General features: G+C 44.3%; 1 protein-coding gene across 1 annotated transcript; it reads left to right on the plus strand.

The window, feature by feature from the left end:
* Positions 1–4,031: 4,031 nt before the first annotated feature.
* On the plus strand, positions 4,032–13,559 carry LOC309382418 (uncharacterized protein; the record flags this gene model as incomplete). Its single annotated transcript, XM_081971938.1, has 5 exons — positions 4,032–4,069; positions 4,384–4,577; positions 9,025–9,147; positions 12,516–12,641; positions 13,437–13,559. Coding segments are annotated over exons 2-5 (544 nt in total), but the record flags the coding sequence as incomplete, so codon positions are not given.
* Between the last annotated feature and the right edge of the window lie 731 nt (positions 13,560–14,290).

The raw sequence follows: 14,290 nt of genomic DNA on the forward strand, positions 1-14,290 counted from the left end.
AGAAGACAACAGAAATGGAGGAGGAGGAAGAGAGAGAAAGAAGATGATGGAGGAGGGGGAGAAGAAGAAGAAGAAAAGAAGGGAAAGTTGGAGGAGGAAAGGGAAAGAAGATGATGGAGGAGGAGGAGGAGAAAAAGAAAAGAAGAGAAGGAAGTTGATGGAGGAGGGGGAGGAGAAGAAGAAGGAGAAAAGAAGGAGGAGGAGGAAAGGGAAGGAAGGAAGAAGACCCACCTAGATTGCTTGCTTATCCACACAACAAGCCGAGTTGACTTTCCAGAGCCTGGCTTGGCCCGAGACGGGTTGATTTTTTGGGGGAAACATGGAAGGATTTGTGGAAAGCCAGGAGACCTTCTGAGGAGTTAGCAAATTCCAACTTCTTTTTTCTCTTTTTGGGAGAAGCCCAAGTGAAACAATTGGAACATCACTCTGTGAATTTATCGCCTTTCCTTCGCTCTCTGCAGATTTCACATTTGCTGATCATCCATCACACATTTGGGGGGGGGGGATTTTGTTGGCCAAGATCCTCTCAACCCCTGGAAGGAAGAAATCTGGATGGAGAGCAAGAAAGATCTCCAAATTCCTTTGGCTGAATGAAAAACACAGTCAGGAGGAGAGAGAAATGGTCGCCCGGCCAAGAGACACACATCCCCAGCATCTACCGGTTCCTTCAAAACTTTGCTTTCCAGGGAAACAAACCAGATTTGTTTGAGGCTGGCCAACATCAGCCATGGGAGCGGAGAACACAACCATGTTCTGGAGAGAGGTCCAGCTAAGAGATGTTGACCCCAGGACGGACCATCTGTTGTGGCCTCCTGAAGCTCAGCATGGAAGGAGTCTCCTTCTTGGACCTGCCCTCACTTAATTCCTAGTTTTCTCCTACTCTTCCCCCCTGCCCCAAAAGTGCTTTCCCCCCTCTCGTTTTGAGCATGGATGGAGTCCTGGAATGTAGAAAACCCAACAGATTTGTTGCAAAATGTTGAACGTAGCCACCTATGATGGTTGGTGTAGGTCCAAATTAGCCATCAACTGATCTCTGACGGAATCACGATAGATGATGGATAGATACGGTAGGTAGGTAGGTAGGTAGGTAGGTAGGTAGGTAGGTAGGTAGATAGATGATAGATAGATAGATAGATAGATAGATAGATGATAGAAGATAGATAGATGATAGATAGATAGATAGATAGATAGATAGATGATAGATTAGATAGATGATAGATAGATAGATAGATGATAGATTAGATAGATGATAGATAGATTAGATAGATGATAGATAGATAGATAGATGATAGATAGATAGATAGATAGATAGATAGATGATAGATTAGATAGATGATAGATAGATAAATAGATAGATAGATAGATAGATAGATAGATAGATAGACAGAGAGAGAGATGGAGAGATATAGGATAGCTATATAGAGAGGTAGACAGGAATGGATGGATGGATAGATAGATGATGGATGAATGATAGATTAAATATAGATAGATGTTAGATTAGATAAATGATAGAGAGATGATAGAGAGATAGACATAGAGAGAGAGATGGAGAGATATAGGATAGATATATAGAGAGGTAGAGACGGATGGATGGATGGATAGATAGATGATAGATGAATGAGATTAAATATAGATAGATGTTAGATTAAATAGATGATAGATGATAGATAGGTAGATAGACATAGAGAGAGATGAAGAGATAGATAGATAATATGTAGAGAGGTAGTAGAGACAAGGATGGATGGATGGATAGATGATAGATAGATAGACATAGAGATGAAGAGATATAGAGATAGATATATAGAGAGGTAGATAGCGACAGAGGGATGGATGGATAGATAGATGATAAATGATAGATGATAGATAAATAGATAGATAAATAGATGATAGATGGATGATAGATTAAATAGATAGATGATAGGTGGATGGATAGATGACAGATTAGATGATATAGATGATAGAGAGAGAGATAGACATAGAGAGAGATGGAGATATATATATAGAGGTAAATAGAGACAAAGGGATGGATGGGTAGATGATAGATAGATAGATAGATAGATAGATAGATAGATAGATAGATAGATAGATAGATAGATAGATAGATGATACAATAGAAAACTAAATACAATGGAAAACTAGATACAATTTAAAACAATACAATAAATGGATAACATAGTTAAATGCAATATAAATTGGTAAATCCGTAAAACAGACATAATATAGAGATTTGTAAATAGTATTGATAGAGAAATATGATAAATAAAATATAAAGAAAAGTTCAAAGGATGAATACAAGGTAATAGATTAGACAGACAGAAAGACAGGGGAGAGAGAGAGAGAGAGAGAAGTTTATCTAGAAAAAAACAGATGCTCCATTCAGAGCATATTCTGAATTTTGCAACTTCGGCTCCCTGCAGAAATGTCTCCCATTCTTTTCCTCCCCTCGGTTGCCATTTTTTTCCCACGGTGTGCCGTTTGTTTCTGGAAATAAGAGAGCAGGGGGTCCCCATCCCTCCCCCGGAGGGGATTAAATCTTGTGCATCTCTGGCTAACCCTAAGCTGGAAACGGATTCAGAGGCGCTTGATTCTGAAAGGTTGCGTGTTCGAATCTGGCCAAATGGGCTCCGAGTTCGAGGAGTCCACTCGGCGAGGCCCCAGTTTTTAATTTTGGAGCTGGCTGACGAGAATAATAAAATGACAAGTCCCCTTTGTAGTTTTTGTGCCCGTCTTATGCCAGCCAAGACGGAGGCGCTGTTTAGGTACCACAGATTTTAATTTCCTGCCAAGATATTTGGAGATAAAATTGGATTTTTTCCCCCCCAGAGAGAATCAAAATTTCATACAGCATTCTCACACCTGTCATTCCCAATGCAAATAGTCCTCGACTTACGACCCCCAACGGAGCCCCCAAATTTTGTTGCCAAGCGAAACATTTTATCGAGTGAGTTTCGCCTCGTTTTACGACCTTTCTTGCCACCACCGTTAACGCGAATTGCTGCAGCGGTTCAATCGGTCGCACGGTCGTTAAGCGAACCCAGCTTCCCCGTTGACCTGGCTGGCCAGAAGGTCTCAAAAGGGTTTTGTGTGACCGTCATAAATATGAGTCAGTTGCCAAGCGGCTGAAGTTTATGTGATCCCCAGGAAGCTGCAATGGTCGTAAGTGTGAAAACCGGTCCTTAAGTTACTTTTTTCAGCCGTATTGTCACTTCTGCAGCTTGTCACTTCTGCAGGGGGGTTGGACGGTCACTAAACGAAGTCAGGGAACATTGATGCAATTTACGGCACAATTCAGCCATTTTTATGGCCGGAAAGTCATACATACATTCACTTGTGACCGTCATAAATACGAATCGGGTTGAATTTTGATCGCCTGATAACCCACAAGGGTCATAATAAGTGTGAAAAACGTTCCCGAAGTCGCTTTTCTCAGCGACGTCGCAACTTTCGCCACTAAAGAGACCATCGTAAGTCGAGGACCGCATTCCTTCCTCCCTGTAGATGCGATCCTATTGCTTGCTGATTATGAAATTACTCTGGATTTAGAATATTTGGGGATGTTTCCTCTCCGCCGCTCAGTGCAAGAAAAAAAGGACCGCCACTGTGGTTGTGCCATTCAGGACTTTCCAAAATGTGGATTTAATTTAAGACACCCCTCCTCCGTTAGATAATTGCTCGAACTTCAGAGGTTTTCACCCAGGTCCTCCGTTCCGGCGGGAACAGAGGTTTAATCCTATTGATCGAAGGGTCTGACAGCTCCCTATCAAAGGGCTGCTGTCAGACTCCAACCTTCGCTGGACGGTTCTCACTTGTTGTACTTACTAAAGAGCTGTTGTTACCGTTGAGCCTGTGTGTGTGCCTCTCCGTCCCCCAATCCAACACCTCCTCTCCCCCCCCATCACTCCCCTTCACCCCCCTCCCCAGATTTCCATCCCCCTTTGAATGTTGACATGGCCAAGAAGTGAGATTGGACGCAGCCCAAGAATGCGTAAAGACCTCCCTCCGTCCATCAGCCAAAAAAGGATTCCTGTCTTTCGTGTGTGCGGTGCACGCAACCGAAAATATGTGCGAGGTAGGGAGAGGATGAGGAGGGGGCTTGTGTGTGTGAGAGAGAAGAGTTTCATATATATTAATTTAACTCGCAAAAGGGACCAAGTTACGTCCAAATCGCAGCGTTTAGGCGTTGCAAAACTAGCAAATTTTGACATGGTTGGGTGGGTTTTTTGGGGGGGGAGGTTTTTTTTTTGAGAGGAGGGGGGGAGGTGAAGAAGGCATGCAGTGAGGGGAGGGGGCTGCAACCGTGAAGAGGAGAGGATGGACGTCGTGTTGGCCGCCTCGCTCAGTGGCTGAAAAAGGATTTTGTTGTTGCTTTTTACAACGCTGCAGGATAAGACACGGTATTTGCAAGATGCGAGGAAGAGCGGAGGGGCTTCGCGCGTTGGTGCTTTGGTGGCTGGTGGTCTGGATTGGGGGGCGCCCCCCGGCTTCCGCACTTCACTATCGGTACCTCTGGAGGAACTGCCTCCCCTGCTATCGGGGGCAGGCGGGGGACGGCGGGGGACGCTCGGAGAGCAGGCCAGGTGAGTGAGCTCCTGCGGGAAAACTAGCGGGTAACAAAGACACCGAGCGGGCTGTGCTTACAGACTAAGACAAGAACAGAGCGGGGAAGGGACCTTGGAGGTCGTCTAGTCCAACCCCCTGCTCGAGCAGGAGACCCTAGACTATTCAGTTCAAAAGGTTGCCGGTCTCTTCTTCAAAAGCTCCAATTTTGGAGGCAAGCCGTTCCACCGATTAATTTGGGATCATAGAATTAGAGAATAACAAGAGTTGGAAGGGACCTTGGAGGTCTTCTAGTCCAACCCCCTGCTCAAGCAGGAGACCCTTCAATTCAATTGGTTGTCCAATCTCTCCTTAAAAAGCTCCAATTTTGGAGCATTCACAACTTTTGGAGGCAAGTTGTTCCACCAACTAATTTGGGATTATAGAATTAGAGAATAACAGAGTTGGAAGGGACCTTGGAGGTCTTCTAGTCTAACCCCCTGCTCAAGCAGGAGACCCTTCAACTCAATTGGTTGTCCAATCTCTTCTTAAAAAGCTCCAATTTTGGAACATTCACAACTTCTGGAGGCAAGTTGTTCCACCAACTAATTTGGGATTATAGAATTAGAGAATAACAGAGTTGGAAGGGACCTTGGAGGTCTTCTAGTCCAACCCCCTGCTCAGGCAGGAGACTTTAGACCTTTTCAGACAAACAGTTGACTGGCCTTTTCTTAAAAACCTCCACTGATGGAGCTTTCACAACCTCTGGTGGCAAGTTGTTCCACTGATTCATTGATTTGGGATTATAGAATTAGAGAGTAACAAGAGCTGGAAGGGACCTTGGAGGTCTTCTAGTCCAACCCCCTGCTCAGGCAGGAAACCCTATGCCTTTCTGTACAAATGTCAGTCCAATCTCTTCTTAAAAACCTCCAATGTTGGAGCATTCACAACTTCTGGCGGCAAGTTGTGCCCACTGCTTAAATTGTGAGAAAATTCCTCTTTCATTCCAGGCCGCCTGAGGGGGGGTTGGACTAGATGCCCTCGCGGGTCCCTCCCGCTCATTTTTGCCACCCGAAGCTAGAGATGGGAAAAGGGGATTTAAAAAAAAAAAAAACGAACAAACCCAGAACTTCCAAAGTGTCTTTGGAGAAGACGAAGGCAAATATTTCCCTGCAGGATGCAAAACCTTAACTTTCGGTGGACTGGAACGCCTTCCTTGATTTGGGTTTGAAAGGAGACACTTGGCAAGAGACAGGGCGGGCAGGCGGGCAGCCAAGTGGGGCAGCAAGCCAGATGTTCAATTCCAGTTGTGGGGCAGCGTGGGGAGCTAAACAAAACAGAAAGGAGGAAACACACCACAGTTTGCTGTTTTTAACTAGATGTGTCGGCGCAGAAACAAAGAAGGAACAAAATTGATCAACTAAAGAATGTTTTTGCACGGTTTCCTGTTGGGGGAAAAAAAAAACCCCAATCCATCCAAGGATGCTCAGTTTCCTTTTCTTTAATAAGTGATCCTAATTTTTTTTCCAAAGAAAGCAAAGGGAAGGGAAAGGAGAAGGAGGGAAGAATGAAGGATAAAAGAGGAGGCAGGGAGGAAGGAAAGACAGAAGGAAGGAAGGAGGGAGGGAGGGAGGGAGGAAAGAAGGATAGACAGTAGAGAAGGAGGGAGATAAGGAAGGAAAGAAGGAAGGGAGTAAAAGGGGAAAGTAGAAGGAAGAGAGGGAAGATAGGAAGGAAGGAAGGAAGGAGGGCAAAAGGAAAAGGAAGGAAGGAAGAAGGGAGGGCAGGAGGAAAGAAGAATGGACAGTAGAGAAAAAGGGAGGGCGGGAGAAGGAAGGAAAGAAGAAAAAGGATGGACAGTAGAGAAGGAGCGAGGGAGAGAAGGAAGGAAAGAAGGGAAGGAGGAAAAGGGAAAAGTAGAAGGAAGAGAAGAAAGGTTGGAAGGAAGGAAAGAAGGAAAAGGGGAAAGTAAGAAGTAAGGAAGATGAAAAGGAAGGAAGAAGGGCAAAGGAGAAGGAAGGAAGGAAGAAGGGAGGGCGGGAGCAAAGAAGGATGGACAGTAGAGAAAAAGGGAGGGAGGGAGAAGGAAGGAAAGAAGGGAAGGAGGAAAAGGGGAAAGGAGAAGGAAGAGAAGGAAGATTGGAAGGAAAAGAAGGGGAAAGTAAGAGGAGGAAGGGAGGAAGAAGGGAGGGAAGGAGGAAGGAAGGATGGATAGTAGAGAAGGGGAGAAGGAAAAAAGGATAGACAGTAGAGAAGGAGGGAGAGAAGGAAGGAAAGAAGGGAAGGAGGAAAAGGGGAAAGGAGAAAGAAGAGAAGGAAGATTGGAAGGAAAAGAAGGGGAAAGTAAGAGAAGGAAGGGAGGAAGAAGGGAGGGAAGGAGGAAGGAAGGATGGATAGTAGAGAAGGGGAGAAGGAAAAAAGGATAGACAGTAGAGAAGGAGGGAGAGAAGGAAGGAAAGAAGGGAAAGAGGAAAAGGGGAAAGTAGAAGGAAGAGAAGGAAGATTGGAAGGAAGGAGAAGGAAGGAAAATGAAAAGGAGGGAAGGAAGAAGGGCAAAGTAGAATAAAGGAAGGGAGGGAGGGGGAAACAAAGTAAAGAGGCAAGGAGAGAGAGGAAGAAGGGAAGGAAGGAAAGGGAGGGAGAGAAAAGGAAGGAAAAAGAAAAAAGAAAAGAGGGAGGAAGGAAGGAAGTATAGGAAGGGAGGGAGAGAAATGAATTAAAGGAAGGAAGAGAGAAGGAAAGAAAATAAAGAGATGACTTCCAGTCTTCTTAACAGCAATCCCATTTATATTTCTCGAATTACAACACAATCCCCCCCCAATAATCTACCCTGATTAAACCCTAAAGCCACACATCATAAGTTCATTCCCCCCCCCCAGCAAAAAACTCCCTAAGGGCCTTCGAGTCACTAATAAATATAATTAATATTCTTTCTTTAATCAAGGAAGTCAATTTTGCCACCGTTCATAATTTTGTCATCTTCCTTCTCCATTTCTGCGTATTCCAGAGTTTTGATTTGGAAGCTATGCATTTCTTTTCTTTCCCCCCCTCCTCATTTCTCCACGTTTGCCAATTTTCCTTGGTGCCGAAAGCCAAATTAATAGATTTATGCGAGGGTTGCAAAAATATGTCCCCAAACAATGCTGGGTTAATGTAGTGCAAACCGTACTTCTAAAACCTTAAATACGTTCACAATTTATAATTCACCCGTTTGGCCTCCTCAACAAACCGACACGAACAAGCGTGACTTAAACCACAGTATGTCATTTGTTATGTTTTCTGAGATTGGGTTTGTTTACTGTTTAGAATATTTGCTATTGTTGTTAGCTTTCTTTTTTTTTAAACTTACAAAAAAAGTTTTTTAAATTTTTTGTAGCTAATCTACGGAAAGGGGACCCACCCCCACCCCCCAAAAAGAAGCCCAAGAGAGTTGACAACATTGTAGAATTTTGGAATTGACCCAAATTGGCAGAGCAAAATATATATATATATATATAGACTTGGAAATTTATTTTATGGACGGGGCACAAAATTAATCCAGACGGTTTTCCCCAAGCTCGTTGTTTTTCATAGTAGGCCAAGTTAAAAAAAAATAAAATACAAATAATTTCTGGCTAGACATCCATCTTGCTTGTAACTGGAACTGTGTTCCTAGATTCTGGATGGACATTCTCGGTGGCGACATTTCTTAGCAGTAGCAAAAAAAAAAAAAAATCAAGAATCTGGTAGCATTTTTTATTCTCCAAAGGAGAAATATATCAATCAGAATAGATCTGCGAATTACCACGAAAATGTACGTAAGGCCACCTCCTAACCATACCAACCAGCTCCGAATCCAATGGCCATGTCCATTTTGCCAGAGGTGTGGAAGGGACTTTGGAGGTCTTCTAGTCCAGCCCCCTACTCAAGCAGGAGATCCTAGACCATTTCAATCAATCAATCGATCAATCAATGAGAATAGAACTGGAAGGGACCTTGGAGGTCTTCTAGTCCAGCCCCCTGCTCAAGCAGGAGACCCCAGGCCATTTGAATCCATCAATCAGAATAGAGCTGGAAGGGACCTTGGAGGTCTTCTAGTCCAACCCCCTACTCAAGCATGAGACCTAAACCATTTCAATCTATCAATCAGAATAGAGATGGAAGGGACCTTGGAGGTCTTCTAGTCCAACCCCCTGCTCAAGCAGGAGACCCTGGACCATTTCAATCAATCAATCAATCAATCAATTAATCAGCTTTTTCCAAAGCCTCAATATGGTTTTTTTGTAACGTGCGGACTCGATTCCCTATTCAAAAATAGAAGAATTTAAGATTTCTCGTTTGGAAAAGATGCTGTGGAATTCCTCCTATTCCCCCCCTCCCCCCTTGTTTTGTTTTGTGAGGTTTTCTCTGGCGTTTGACACCAGAGACAATCACGTGCGGAGTGGGGAGCTGGCCGGCGCGGCTGCCGAGCGGAGTTTTTGTCCCGCTTCCATCTTGTTTCCTTTCCAGAGGTTGACGAGTGCCAAACTCACAACGGGGGCTGCCAGCACAGATGCGTCAACACCCCGGGGAGCTATCACTGCGAGTGCCAGCCAAAGTTTCGTCTCCACGCGGACGGCAGGACGTGTCTCCGTGAGTCTCGGCACGGTCTTCCGAGCATCTCCTGCAAGGCATGATGGGAAAATCCCACGGAGGGAGGGAGGCCGTCTCTTGTTAAGGCCTCGTGGCTGCTGCTTTGCGTATGGAATCTCTTCCTTCGGAGTGCGCATGGGAGAACTCGAACCATGGTTAGAAGGGATGGGTAGCAGGGGTGAAATGCTACCGGTTCGGACCAATTCGCCCAAACCGGTAGCAAAAAAATACTTTAAAAAGTTTTTAAAAATCTCTTTCGACAATCGCACATTGCGCAGCTGAGCTTTGGAACTTTTTTTTTTAACTTTTAAAGTATTTTTTTTAAACTACAGATTCTCTAGAAAAGCAGGAGTGGGGGGGGGGTGTCCATTTTTGCTCCCAGTCAGCTTCGCTGTAGCCTGCTAAGCAAAGAACAGAGGGGGGGTACCGAGAAAGAAAGAGAGAAAGAAAGAAAGAGAGAGAGAAAGAAAAAGAGAGAGAGAGAAGGAAAGAAGAAAGGAGGGAGGGAGGAAGGAGAGAAGAGAAAAAGGGAGGGGGGAGGGATAGAAGGAGGAAAAAGAAAAGGGGAGAAGAAGGAGAGAAGAATGGAGGAAGGAGAGAAGAGAGAAAAAGGGAGAGGGGAGGGGTAAATAGAGGAAAGAGAGAAAAAGAAAGAAGAGAGGAAGGAGGGAAGAATCAGGGAAGGAAGGAAGGAGAGAAGAGAAAAAGGGAGGGGGAGGGATAGAAGGAGGAAAAAGAAAAGGGGAGAAGAAGGAGAGAAGAATGGAGGAAGGAGAGAAGAGAGAAAAAGGGAGGGATAAGTGGAGGAAAGTGAGAAAAGGAAAGAAGAGAGGAAGAAGGGAAGAATGGAGGAAGGAAGGAGAGGAGAAAAAAGGGAGGAGGTATAAAGAGGAAAGAGAGAAAAGGAAAGAAGGGAGGAAGGAGGGAAGAATGGAGGAAGGAAGGAGAGAAGAGAGAAAAGGGGAGGGGAGGGATAGATGGAGGAAAGAGAAAAAGAAAGAGAGGAAAGAGGGAAGGATGGAGGGAGAAAGGAAGGAAAAAGAGGGAAAGAGGAAGCAAGGGAGGGAGGGAGGGACAGAGGGAGGGAAGAAAGGGAGAAAAGGGAACGAGGGAGGAAAGAATGGAAGGAAGGAAGGACAAAAGGAAAAGGTAGAAAGCAAAGGAAAGTTTTTGTGGCAGAGGGGAGGTTAAAAGCTCACTCTCCTGGCTCCTAACCCAATAACACCTTTTCCCGAAGGAAGAAATCTGAACGGATGTGAGGTTTTTGCCTTCCTTCGCCTGAATTTTGGCTAAAAAGCGACAGTCCCAAATCAAGACATTCAATGTCGATCAGTCCTGATTTTTCTGCCCTCCCTCCCCCTCTTCAGCTTCCATTCTCAGTCTGTCTGGTTGTTGTTTTTCTTTTAATCTCTTGCCAAGCCAAAACTTCTGGTCCTCATTATGTGTCCCGGGTTGGAATTTCCTTAGTGTCGCGGTCAACGCAAACGAAATGCATACATTTTGGCCAACGCACTTTGGGGAAAAAACGTCGAGGTTCAGATGGGGTGAGCATCTTTTTTCGGGGTGGGGGATGTAGAGAAATTATCCAGTGGGAAAGCTGCAACATTTCAGGAGACAAAAGCAGCCTAAAGTCTAAATTTAAGACGGAAAAACACCGAATCTTTGCCAAATCTTCTGTTTTTCACTGCCACGGGTGACAACTTCGATTGTTTTTAATTTCTTCGATGCCCGCCTGATTTTTATTGATGTAAAATCTCTCTTTTTTTCCCCGTTTTGGGCCCTTCAATGGAAGAACGGCTAATCTAATTGTGGGAAGGCTTCCATGTTTTCAAATAACCCGATATCTTTAAAAACAAATCCCATATTGGAATTCAATTCAGAAAAAAACCCAAAACCTTTCCTAGCTGCAATTTAATGCATGGATTTGTACCACGTCTAAAATTTCGAGTTTGTCTACTCGCAGAAGTGGCATTTTTGCAAGAGGTCAAAAGCAAAGGGGAGTTTTGCTAGCTTGTGTTGAATTTATTATCATTTTATTCTGCGGTTTATAGTGAGTGGATCGTTGGGAGTTTAGCAGGTTATTTTTTTTTGTCTATCACGATTTTAGAAACATCTGACATGCAAACACACAAGGGGAGGGTTGTGTGAAAGCGACTGGTTGTGGATCAGAAGAGGGGAGCGATAAAGATTTGGGCTACAAATGCTTCTAGTTTCGCATGGTTCAAATTTGGCTTTTGGCCACATCTGAGGAAAGAAAAAGGAAGGAAGGAAGGAAGGAAAAAAGAAAGAAAGAAAATAAAATGAAAGAAAGAGAAAGAAGAAAATAGCTAAACGAAAGAAAATGAAAAAAAGAATGAAAGAAACAAAGAAAGAAAGAAAGTGAAAGAAGAAAATAAATGAAAGAAAATGAAAACGAAAGAAAGGAGGAAAGGAATTAAAGAAAGAAAAAGAAAAGAAAGAGAAAGAAGGAGGGAGGGAAGGAAGAAAAAAGAAGAAAAAAGGAATGAAGGGAGAAAAAGAAGAAGGGAAGGGAAGGAAGGAAATACAGAATAAAAGTTGGAAGTGTCCTTAGAGAATAACAGAGAAGGAAGGAAGGAAGGAAGGAAGGAAGGAAGGAAGGAAGGAAGGAAGGAAGGAAGGAAATACAGAATAAAAGAGTTGGAAGGGTCCTTGCAGAATAATAAAGCTGGAAGGAAGGATGGACGGATGGAAGGAAGGGAGAAAAGGAAAAAGGGAAGGTAAGGAAGGAAGGAAGGAAGGGAGGAAATACAGAATAAAAGAGTTGGAAGGGTCGTTGCAGAATAATAAAGCTGGAAGGAAGGATGGACGGATGGAAGGAAGGGAGAAAAGGAAAAAGGGAAGGGAAGGGAAGGAAGGAAGGAAGGAAGGAAGGAAGGAAGGGAGGAAATACAGAATAAAAGAGTTGGAAGGGTCCTTGCAGAATAATAAAGCTGGAAGGATGGAAGGAAGGAAGGAAGAAAAGGAAAAAGGGAAGGAAAGGGGAAGGAAGGAAGATAACTTTAAGATAGGTGGACCAACTCCCAGAATTCCTGGCTAGCGCAGGGTTGGCTGGGGAATTCTGGGAGTTGAAGTCCACCCAGTTATGAGAAACTCTGTTGGAACACTGTTTTTCTACTGTTAAAATTCTTTGAACAAGTAAAGGCTCGGCTTCCTTGTGACGTGGATTTAAAGAAATGGGTTTTATTGCTCTGGGACTCCCATCTCCCACCGAGGGCAAACAGAAGCCTCTGCTTGTTATGCATGGATCCACCTGTTGGACTCCCGCCTGGCTGGTGTGGAGCTGTGGCTGCACCGGTTGGACTTCTACCTGGGTAACCCTTTTTTAAAAAAAAACTCCCTCTCTCTAGCTGGCAACCCCTGTGCCATCAACAACGGAGGTTGCGAACACGATTGCGTGCAGCTCAGCTTCTCCCACCACCGATGCCAATGCCGGCCGAATTACCAGCTGAAAGAGGATGGCAAACATTGCGTGGGTGAGTCTTCCCCCCCCAAAAAAAAACCTCTCGAAGCCCCCCCCAAAACCTAATAATAATAATAATAAAACGATATATGGGTCAATGTTACACATCTGCTTGGTTTTGCGAAGCCATCATTCTTTTTAGATTTATAGTCGTTCCCCTCTGCCGGATAGACAGAGACAAAATCACTGCAGTGCATTGAGGACTAGAATGATGAAGGCAAATATTTAAAGCGGACGAGCTGGTGCTCCCTTCCCGCTCGTTCTTGGTGTCCTTTTGGTAGGGTCTCTGCAGAGTCTAATGTGTTTTTTTTTTAATTACATGTTCCTCTTCATTTTTTCGCCGCAAACACAACGTGTAAAATTAAACGTGGATTCCCTTTGTTGTAAGGAGTGCATTTCTTGGCACCACGCTTTTCTCCTCCGGGTTCCTTGGGAGGAAAGCTACACAAACACACCCACACCGCTACACACAAACACACACAGAGGTACGCACACCCAGTTCTACAAAAGGGTTGCAAATTGTCCCAAATGTGGATCGGCAACAGGATGGAGAAAAGAAGATTGCAAAATCGGGCAGTGCAATTGAGTTGAATAATTTGCAATAAACAAACCATGGTTTAGCACACTTAGGGATTCTGATTCTGGTCTGGCTCCTGCCTGTTAAGCCACCAAACCTGGCTTGTTTAACTGGGAGGCGCGTGGCATGGCAAGGCCACTCAGGGAGGGACCCTCGGTTAGACTTAAACCAGAGTTAAACCAGAGTTAAATCCAAGTATTGCAGCTAATGTCAGTTTCCCCTGCCTCCCAGTGAGGAATCCATGCGCCACCCACAATGGAGCCTGCATGCACAAATGCCACAACCACAACGGGCTGGCGCGTTGCGAATGCCACCCGGGCTACCGACTGGCGCCGGATCGTAAAACCTGCCAAGGTAAGGAAGTGCCACGTTTCACGCTTCACACCTTGCGCCCGTCTGCTTGGAATTCCTGGCGTCTTCAGCTGCCACTTTGTGAGCCCACCCCCCCCAAATCACGGTTATGGTTTGTGGTGGTGAGCCTGAGTTAAACGATGGGTGATGGCAGGCACTTAAGGACGGTTTCCCTGTCAGTCCTTGGTTATGAGACGGCTGCAAAATATAATAATATTTTGTTATATAAATATTTAAAGATATAGGTGTATATAAGAATTATATGTACATTATGCTGCACAGAAACATAACTATATATTTATATCTACATCTATCTATCTATCTATCTATCTATCTATCTATCTATCTATCTATCTATCTATCATCTACCTACCTACCTACCTACATGCCATCTCTCTCTCTCATCTCTGCATCTCTCTCTCTATCTATCACCATCTCTCTCTCATCTCTGTCTGTCTGTCATCTCTGCATCTCTCTCTATCACCATCTCTCTCTCTCATCTCTGTATCTCTCTGTCTGTCTGTCTGTCTGTCTATCTATCTATCACCATCTCTCTCATCTCTGCATCTCACTCTCTCTATCACCATCTCTCTCTCATCTCTGTATCTCTCTCTCTCTTTGTCTGTCTCTCTCTCTATCACCATCTCTCATCTCTGCATATCTATCTATCTATCTATCTATCTATCTATCTATCTATCTATCTATCATCTACCTACCTACCTACCTACATGCCA

Source organism: Natrix helvetica (assembly GCF_964273705.1).
Source record: "Natrix helvetica genome assembly, contig: HAP1_SCAFFOLD_431, whole genome shotgun sequence".
Lineage (NCBI taxonomy): Eukaryota > Metazoa > Chordata > Lepidosauria > Squamata > Natricidae > Natrix > Natrix helvetica.